General features: G+C 39.6%; 1 protein-coding gene across 1 annotated transcript; it reads left to right on the top strand.

The window, feature by feature from the left end:
* Positions 1 to 3,360: 3,360 nt before the first annotated feature.
* Positions 3,361 to 5,879, top strand: LOC114459555 (E3 ubiquitin-protein ligase TRIM47-like). The gene is made up of 3 exons (XM_028441761.1): positions 3,361 to 3,395; positions 4,673 to 4,958; positions 4,996 to 5,879. The coding sequence occupies exons 1-3, from the start codon at positions 3,375 to 3,377 to the stop codon at positions 5,877 to 5,879; spliced, it is 1,191 nt and encodes a 396-aa protein (XP_028297562.1). The 5' UTR covers positions 3,361 to 3,374.
* Positions 5,880 to 9,422: the final 3,543 nt, after the last annotated feature.

Below are 9,422 nucleotides of genomic sequence, written 5' to 3'. Positions count from 1 at the left end.
ACATACACCCTGAACTGTCTCCAGATCACCGTGGATCAGAATCGATGTTCGCCCCAGCAGGGGGGGACGGTGGGGAATTTTTCCCGTACTAGCTGTCGGGTTTTCGCCCCACCTCACGGTGGTCATCCTGTTGTTTTGGTCCTATGATGGCACCGGGTAAACCTGTGAAGACGCCCGTCTGTGATGTTTTCCAAACCCACAACGGGCGGATATGTAAGATATGTTATAGTCTGTGTGGTTTTTATTACTTTATTAGTTATAGTTAAATGATTAAACGATAGTTAGAATATGAAATTATCCATGATTAACTGTGTGTGTGTGTGTGTGTGTGTGTGTTTGCAAAACATATCCATTGTCCACCATAGCTGGTTTAAAACTAGTTTGGGCCAGTGTGGGTATGTGACCCACTGCATGGACATATGAGCCGTTTCTCCCCCAAAGTTTTTGTGTTACCATATATGGTATTAATCCTGCACCCAGAGCGCTGTTGCACAGCCCTCTGGGTGTGGTCTATGTTTTCTATAATAAATACCTAGTTCTGAGGCATCACCACCAGAGCAATCCAACTTATATCGGACTTTGGTGTCTCTTTTTGTTGGGTTTTCTCCGAGCTGCAGCTCGCACCTCTCTGCCTCTGGTCGCCTTTTAAGTCGGATAGTGTTTTTCTCCCTGAGATGTGATTGCAACGGTCTTAACGTATTTAGACCCAACATTCACATTTTAGCAACGGTCTTAACGTATTTAGACCTAACAGAAACGACTAAAGTAGTTTTAATAATATAGATTAACGTTGACCAACGGTTGTCATCAGTGAGCAACGTTTGAGACCAAGGTGAGTTTCTAATAATAATGTCAACTTTAATGACTAATTTAGTGATTTCCCACAATCCAGTGAGTAAATACTGCTTGTTTTAATCTAAATGTGTTTACATATTTAGTCATAATCTTGTGTAAATGAGCTGATATTGTAAAGATCTTTGGAACGACTCAAGCTCCTCCCACTGCTGGTGCAAACTCCATTATTGGTTATAAGATCTTCTTCGTTCTAAGCATTTGGATGATTAGGGGCTAGATTTCCTGTGCATTATATCAATTCTGGACTGGTGTGGGACAACATATATGTTTGGGACGATGCAATACAAAACATTTACGTCGACATATTTTTTGTGTCAAATGGGCGGGGCAATATGGCCTTTTTTAAATGTCTGAATATTTAAAAGCTATATGATGATATACGATATACATCTCAATATTTTGCCCTTGCCTTGAGATGATGCTTTGATGTATAAAACCAGAATGACAATATTCAATATATATTGTTTTCTCTGTGATGTAATTGGGGTTTCCCCTATTATAGCATAGTGCACCCTCGGATCTGGGTTGGTTGCGTTTGAATATGCGATCGGAGTATCAAATGATTTGGTCTTGTACTTTCCTGGTGTGCCTAAGGCATAAAGCGGAGTGCAGAAGGCAACTATATGTGACAGAGAATAATTACAATGACTAGGGCCATGTCTGGTGTAAACCACATGTACATTAGAGGTTGGATAGGGCTTTTGTAGTGGATTCCAGTCCTAGTTTCTAGTTTACGATGTCCTTGAGGTGGTAGATGTTATTGAATGCGACGACTGGTTGGCAAATTAGGAATACCATATCTCGGCTTGTAAGGTTTATTCAGCTTGCAGTTGACGGCTCGTCTGTTGGTTTTGTTGTTCTGTATAGCTTAATTTGGTCTCTGTGGACCCACTTGAGCTTTGTTTGGTCTTTGTGTTGGGAATCTTTATTTGGTACACCACTGAAGACAGTTTATCGGTGACGAGGTAGGGTCCGGTCGATTTGGGAAGAAAGTTCTTATCTAGTTTGGTTGCATGATAAGCGTTTTTGCCGGCGGGCAGAGCAAAACTGTAATATTAGACTCTACCTCCCACCTGTAGTAGGCATGTGCCAGTATCACCCCCCTTTGGTTTTGCGGGACGATAAATGCATGCATTTGTGAGTCAGCAGGATCATGGACCAAGATGCCATTGACTATCCGTAACAAGTGACGGACAGCAAACAGTTGGTTGAGGTTAAGTGTGGAGGCAAAGTCAGAGGAGGAGGGATTGTCTAGTGTATTGTCCCCCATGAGGCGAATCATCAAGGAGATCACGGGGGCCTTGGCCTTGTAACATCATCAGGTCTGGTTTTGCATGCGTAAGCAACCACTGGTCTGTTCGTGTATCTGGTACAGACCGGCACTGAGGCAGTGTGCTGAAAAGCCCAGATGGAATTCCTTGTTGTGGTCAGGATAGGCGAGGCACAGAGCCTTCGTTAGCATATCGATTAAAGTCTGCATAGCGTGTTGTTGGGGCTCACCCCAAGTGAAAGGGACATCCTTCTTAGGAATGTGTAAAGAGGTTTTGCTAAATTGGCGTAATTGTCAATGAATTGCCTGGAGTAGCTACAGATACCAAGGAAGTTCTTAAACCTGAGACATGCTGGGGAACCTTGAAGTTCTGAAGACCCTGAATGTGTTGTGCCTGTGGTTCCACACCCTTACCGACTAGGAGACCGACATTCACTGTTGTGCGGGAAGATTGACACATGGACAGTGAGATTTTGGCACTGGCGCAGGTCAGTATATGGTCAATTTCACTCCTGTGGTTTGCAAATGTTGTGTTTTTCATTAATATGTCATCAACAATATATGAGGGTGCCATGAGACTTTCACATGGCTGCTGTTTGATTCAAAGTTGTGCGACATCGGATTTGTCTCGACTACATTGATACCGTTCCTAAATTATTTCATAAAATGGTCCTGAGAGCAGAGCCAGCGGAGTCACGTGCGCGCTAGAGCCAATCACTGGAGAGCTCATGACATCATCACTGTGGAGTTAGAACTGATGACATCATCACTGTGGATGAGCTTTTTCTGTTTTTGATCACCGTCTTGCATTCAACACTGCACTATGTAGAGCACTTAGAGGTTCGCTTCCATTCTGTGCATCTAAACTGAACCAGACTGACTCTGTTCCGCCCATCTGTAAGATACACTGTCTCAAAGTAACTTTTGTGTGTGTGTGTGTGTGTTAGCGGCATATAATATATACATCGGAAACTATAACAGAATGTCTCACTGCACGTAAAGCTACATATTATTATTATTATTATTACGTATTATGACAGGCCCATATTTCACTGGCCTCAAATCAACAGGAACAAGTATTAATTAATTTTAATGTGACACATTTAACATGTGATCATTACTTTGTTTTATTCCAAGATATAAATTGTAAATTGAGGAAACATTGGAATTGAGCTGCTGAAAGGAAGTGACGGATTGCTGCTCTGCTGCTTTTTATGGGAACACCTTTAAAACACTGAAGGGCTTAATTATGGGACATCTAACGTCAAAGGTAAGTTACAATTTCTAACTGGTTTCTGCATTTTAGCTCATTTTGTTAACATTTAAAACAGGGATTCACATCCAACAACATGTTATATATAATTGTCTCAATATGTTTCAAGGCTGTAGCTATTGAATATTTTTGTAATCCAGTATTCCACTGAAAATTCATAGATTAACATATTTTTTTAGTTAAAGAGAAATTATATTTATACATGAGAAACTACATATTTGATTTAGGAATGAATGAACCATTTGTTTCCTTTTTTTAGATAATCAACACTTTTGCTTTTTAGCAAACGGCAATTGCATCTCAGGAAATGTGACTAGTTAATATAAAAATGAATAAAACAAACAGAATAACATAACTTTCTACTTCTGCCAAGTCCAACCATCTTCTCAGATATCTACAACTACATAGATATCTTTATTTGAGGAACATTGAAGATAACTTGAACTAAAGTTTAGAATTGGTGACGTGACGTTTTCCATATCTTTAACTTTCATTCTAAGGAGTCCAAATGAGGTTTGATATAAATGTAATGTTCATTTTGAAAAAAAAAAACAGGATTGAAGTGCAAATATATCTAACCAGTTCCTAGGTTAGAGATTAAATGTGTAAACAGTTTGCCATTGGTTTCCATCATCTACCACCCACCACTAAAAGTCATGTGATGTGTGATATCATCTAAGAAAGGTCTCTACTGCTCATGCGGAACGTATTTTTTTTAATATAAATTAGCCGTGAATGGATTAAAAAATAACCAATCAATTGCAAATCTGACTAAATAATCACGATTAATCACAACTTGTGAATTTCAGTCACAAGTTGCACAGAAATGACGTATTTATAAGTTACAAGTAAAGTAATTTAATTTGTTTTCCCAAACAAAATCACTGTTAATGTAGTGTGTGGTCCATGCAGACTTTAAAGATTTGTGCTATGTTAAACTTCAGTCTGTTATTACACAATATATTGGTTATTTTAAAGAAAAAAGATTGTACATTAAAATAAAATGCGCAAAAAATCTAACCTATAATTTAGAAAAATTCCAGTGTCAATACGAGAGAACTTTAGAACTAATTTGAACCTTAAACATTCAAACTATTGCACTTTTACATTCAGCTGCTGAGGCACAGCCGACTGTCCACATTACTACAGGATGACTGAATCAATGCTAAATACTAGAGGTGATCTCAGTGAGATGGACTCAGAAACATTAGTAAAGGAACGTTCCACAACAATGAGAGTGTCCTGTTAATGTGCTGCTTGTCTCTGTCCCTCAGTTTGTGGACATGTCTCCTGCCTGCAGTGGGACGTCTGAACATCACTTCCTGTGCTCCATCTGTCTGGAGGTGCTCACTGATCCAGTCACCACACCATGTGGACACAACTTCTGCAAAACATGCATCAGCACACACTGGGACACGAGTACCACCAGCAGGTGTCCCGTGTGTAATCAGGTGTTCAGCACTAAACCTCAGCTGAAGGTCAATATTATGATGCGTGAGAAGGTTTCTCAGTTCAGACGTGAATCTGAGAAGAAAGCAGCAGCACCAGGAGAAGTTCCCTGTGACGTCTGCACTGAACCAAAGTGAAGGCCCTGAAGTCCTGCCTGACTGTATGTTCTCCTACTGTGAGACTCACCTGGAGCCTCATCTGACAGCATCAGGCCTGAGAAGACATCAGCTGGTGGAGCCTGTGGAGAACCTGGAATCCAGGATGTGTCCAAAGCACAGCAAACCTTTGGAGCTGTTCTGTCAGAGCGATCAGACACGTGTCTGCTTGATGTGTTCTGTTTTGGAGCACAGGAGTCACCAGTTAGTCCCTCTGGGAGAAGATCTGTTTGAAGACAAGAAAGTTTATCTTCAGCAGATGATCCAAAAGAGACGAGAGAAGCTGGAGGCGATCAGAGAGTCAGTGAGATTCAGGAAGGAAGCAGCAGACAGAGGGAAAGCTGAAGGTGTGGAGGTGTTCACTGCTCTGATGGAGCTTGTTGAGAGAGGCCTGAAGGAGCTGATGAAGACAATGGAGGAGCAACAGGAAGCAGAAGAGAGAGAGGCTGAAGGTTTGATCAAAGAGCTGGAGGAGGAAATCTTTGAGCTGATGAAGAGAAGCTCTGAGGTGGAGCAGCTCTCCCACTCTGAAGACCACCTCCTCCAACACTTCTGCTCCCTGAAAGCTCCTCCAGCCACCAAGGACTGGACAGAGGTCATGGTCCATCCATCATCACATGAGGGGACTGTGCTGAGAGCTGTGGCTCAGCTGGAGGACACACTCAGTGACAAGATGAAGATGATGAAGATGAAGATGATGCAGCAGTTTGCAGTAGATGTGACTCTTGATCCTCTTACAGCTAATCCTTACCTTGTCCTGTCTGATGATGGAAAACAAGTTTACTGCAGTGATGTGTGGAAGAAACTTCCACACAACAAAGAGAGATTTTATCCTTGTGCCTGTGGTTTTAGGGAAACAGAATTTCAGTTCAGGTAGATTTTACTTTGAGGTTCAGGTTAAAGGAAAACTAAATGGACTTTAGGAGTGGTTAAAGAATCCATCAACAGGAAGGGATATATTACTCTGACTCCTAAGAATGGTTACTGACTGTGGCACTCAGAGATGGAAATGTGTATACAGCATGTGAAATCATCCAGTCATTCTTCATCTGAAGTGTGTTCCTGAGGAAGGTGGGTGTGTTTGTGGACTATGAGGAGGGTGTGGTCTCCTTTTATGATGTAGATGCAGCAGCTCTGATCTACTCCTTCACTCACTGCTGCTTCACTCATAAACTACACCCATTCTTTAGTCCCTGTTTAAACTATGGTGGTACAAACTCAGCACCTCTGATCATCTGTCCCTGTCAATCAAAGTGAATGATCAGTGTCATGATGAAGTCTCACCAACAATAGATTCAAATGGTTCTCTGGCAACCATTCACTTCTCCAGGTTGGTTACGCACTCCATCCAACCTAACAATGTATGTTTCTCACAGTGGGAGGAACATTTTATTAAAGAAGTTTCACATTTGGTGTTTGGATTGTGATGAAATAAAAGTGGATTAAAATTTTTTTTTACAAAATTATTCATTGTACAAACGTGTTACATGTTTTATGATCAGTTAAAAGGTGTTAGTGGTTAGTAAAATAGGAACATGATTTTTTTCTATGGAATGTAATGAAAATAAGATGCTCAGGAGTTTTTGTCAGTCCATCTAAGTTTAATTTGTAATCGTGTTGAGTATAACTGTGGTACATTTTATTTTTAAGTGTTTTATGTGGGTATAAATGTTAATATATAAGCTATGTACACTTTTCTTTTGTCATATTACTTTGAAACCTACATGTAAAAGAGGGTGATTGAACGTCGAAGAAGTATTCTCTGTTTATCCAGGTTTACTTAATTTTAATTGAATTTAACTGTTTTTTTTTTTTTGTTTTTTTTTTTATTTCTCTTGAGTTTTATTCAAGAAAAAAGCACTTGTAAGGATCACAGGCATCTATACACTTTATTATTGTATCTGTCAAAGTGTGTTGTATGCCACCCTTTGTAAACTTTGCGTAGTTGTTCAAACAAAAACACAAAAAATAAAGAATTTACAAAAAAAATGTGGTGAAAATAAAGCATTTGCATGAATTAAGAAGAATAAAGTGTTGAACGTTCAAACTTTAAATGTACTTTTTAAGCCACTACGACTCTTCCTTATTATCTTACCCTTTAATTAAAGAGAAACCGTGAAGTTTTGGTGTTTAAGAAGTGTTTATCTCACTGGTAGCCCTTTGGATTTTTCACTAGTTTTAAAGTAGCTCCATATTTCACAAAGGTTGGCGACTTGTTTTTTAGATCAGTGGTTTTCAACCGTTTCAGGCCGCGACCGCCAAAATAAAAGTTCCAGAAAGTGGGGACCCCCACTGTCGCTGAAGGTGGTTGAACACAGACATGAACATTGAAGAACAGTCATGTGGAGACAGGGCCATCCATTGTTCTATAAAACTGTGATAACCACATTTATAATATAATATAATATAATATAATATAATATAATATAATATAATATCCACTGTTATCCAGGAAGTTTACTATTTTTTTATAGTCATCTTAAAGATGGAAATCCTTTTTTTTAATTAGACAAAGTGACCAAAATGAGGAAAAAGGTGGTGACATGGGTTTTTAAAACCACAGAAATGGGTTTAAAGTAGCAAACTAGAATGGGCAAAAACTGACATAAAATGCTAAAAATGGTTAAAACTGTCATTATTGCAACAATTAGTTGAAACTGGCTAATAATGGGAATGACAAATGGTGAATGTGGTTAAATTGGCAAAAAAAAATTGAGCATGGAATATGATGAAAATAGGTTAAAAGTGACAATAATGGGTCAACATTTGGAAAGGGTTTATAAGTGCAAAAGTGGAAACACGTGTGCAGAAAAGGCATTGAAATAAGATTGGAAGTGTCAGAAATGGGAGTAATATAGTAAAATGCTTTAAAAGGAGCAAAAATATGGCAAGAAAAAGGGATGAAAGCATGTTAAAATATGGCAAGTTTGGTTTAGTTGCAGAAAAAGCGAAAGCATGAGCAAAAAACAGGGTCCTTGCCCCAAGGTTGAGAACTCCTGCTTTAGATGCTGGTTCCAGGCTGCTGTGGTGTGTGCAGTCTCCTCTGTGGCCACTAGGTGTCAGCCTCCCTCTGCTAACAGCCTGACTCTTTAGATGGAGGTAAAAACCTATGTTTGGCTACAAAAAGTCTACAAACCAGTGACAATAAGCGGTTTCCTCATCAGAATCCCAGTTGTGAGGGAAGAAGAGGAAGTTTGTGTCGAGTTAAAACTTAATGACGCTCCGGTGAGTGAAGGGTCTGGATATCATTGGATAATCCCAAATTCACCTGTAAACCAAAATTAAATACTCGTTTTTCTTCCTCTCCTTTTCAAACAAAAAACAAGAAAAACATTTTACCGTTTTAATCAAAAAACCATAAAACAAATCCAAATTGGCCCGTTTTTCGATTGTCCCGTGTCCTTCTCTCCTTTTCCCTTTTACAATTGAACATTGAAAAACAGCAGTTTCCGAATCAGAATCAACTTTATTGACCAAGAGTGTATGAATACACACGAGGAATTTGTCTTGGTGACCTGTGATCTCTCAGATAGTGTAACATTAAATAACAATCAACTAGAATGAAGAAAAATAAAAAAAAAAAGAAGTATAAACATAATTATAAATATAGTAGTAGTAGTTAGACTAATATGTGCAAACTAAATAAAATAACAAGATAATAATAATAATAAAAATAAAATAAAATAAAAATACAATAATAATAATAAGATAATAGTGCAGTAGTGCATTGATGAGTAGTGCAGGTGAACATTTAAAATGAAAAAATTATGTCCATGAACATTTCGCAGTGACAGGTTGATCCAGGGTTGTTATGTTTAGTTCCAGGTTATTTCACAGTAACAGAAACAGGTCTGACACTATATGACTGTTTAGAGTTGATCAGAGCGACAGCCTGGGGGAAGAAACTGTTTTTATGGCGGGTAGTTTTGGCGTACAGTGATCTGTAGCGTCTGCCGGAGGGGAGGAGTTTAAACAGATTGTGTGCAGGATGTGAGGGGTCTGCAGTGATGCTACCTGCCCGTTTTCTGACCCTGGACAGGTATAAGTCTTGGATGGAGGGCAGATCAACACCAATGATCTTTTCTGCAGTCCTAATTACCCTTTGTAGTCTGTGTCTGTCTAGTTTGGTTGAAGATCCAAACCAGACAGTGATGGAGGTGCACAGAACAGACTGAATGATGGAGGTGTAGAACATGATCAGCAGCTCCTGGGGCAGGTTGAACTTCCTCAGCTGACGCAGGAAGTACATCCTCTGCTGTGCCTTTTTCCTGGTTGTGTCTGTGTGGGAGGTCCACTTCAGGTCCTGTGAGATTGTGGATCCCAGGAACCTGAAGGAGTCCACGGTAGCCACTTTGCTATTCAGAATGGTAAGGGGGGAGAGTGGGGGGGATTTTTCCTGAAGTCCACTGTCATCTCCACA

Source organism: Gouania willdenowi, unplaced genomic scaffold (assembly GCF_900634775.1).
Source record: "Gouania willdenowi unplaced genomic scaffold, fGouWil2.1 scaffold_32_arrow_ctg1, whole genome shotgun sequence".
NCBI classification, from domain to species: domain Eukaryota; kingdom Metazoa; phylum Chordata; class Actinopteri; order Blenniiformes; family Gobiesocidae; genus Gouania; species Gouania willdenowi.
This window is presented reverse-complemented; position numbering and strand designations above follow the sequence as displayed.

Coding starts and splice junctions, on each gene's coding strand:
- LOC114459555 (XM_028441761.1), top strand. CDS start 3,375: ATGGGACATCTAACGTCAAAG. Junction 3,396..4,672: donor TGGGACATCTAACGTCAAAG/GTAAGTTACAAT, acceptor TCTGTCCCTCAG/TTTGTGGACATGTCTCCTGC. Junction 4,959..4,995: donor AGCACCAGGAGAAGTTCCCT/GTGACGTCTGCA, acceptor AAGGCCCTGAAG/TCCTGCCTGACTGTATGTTC.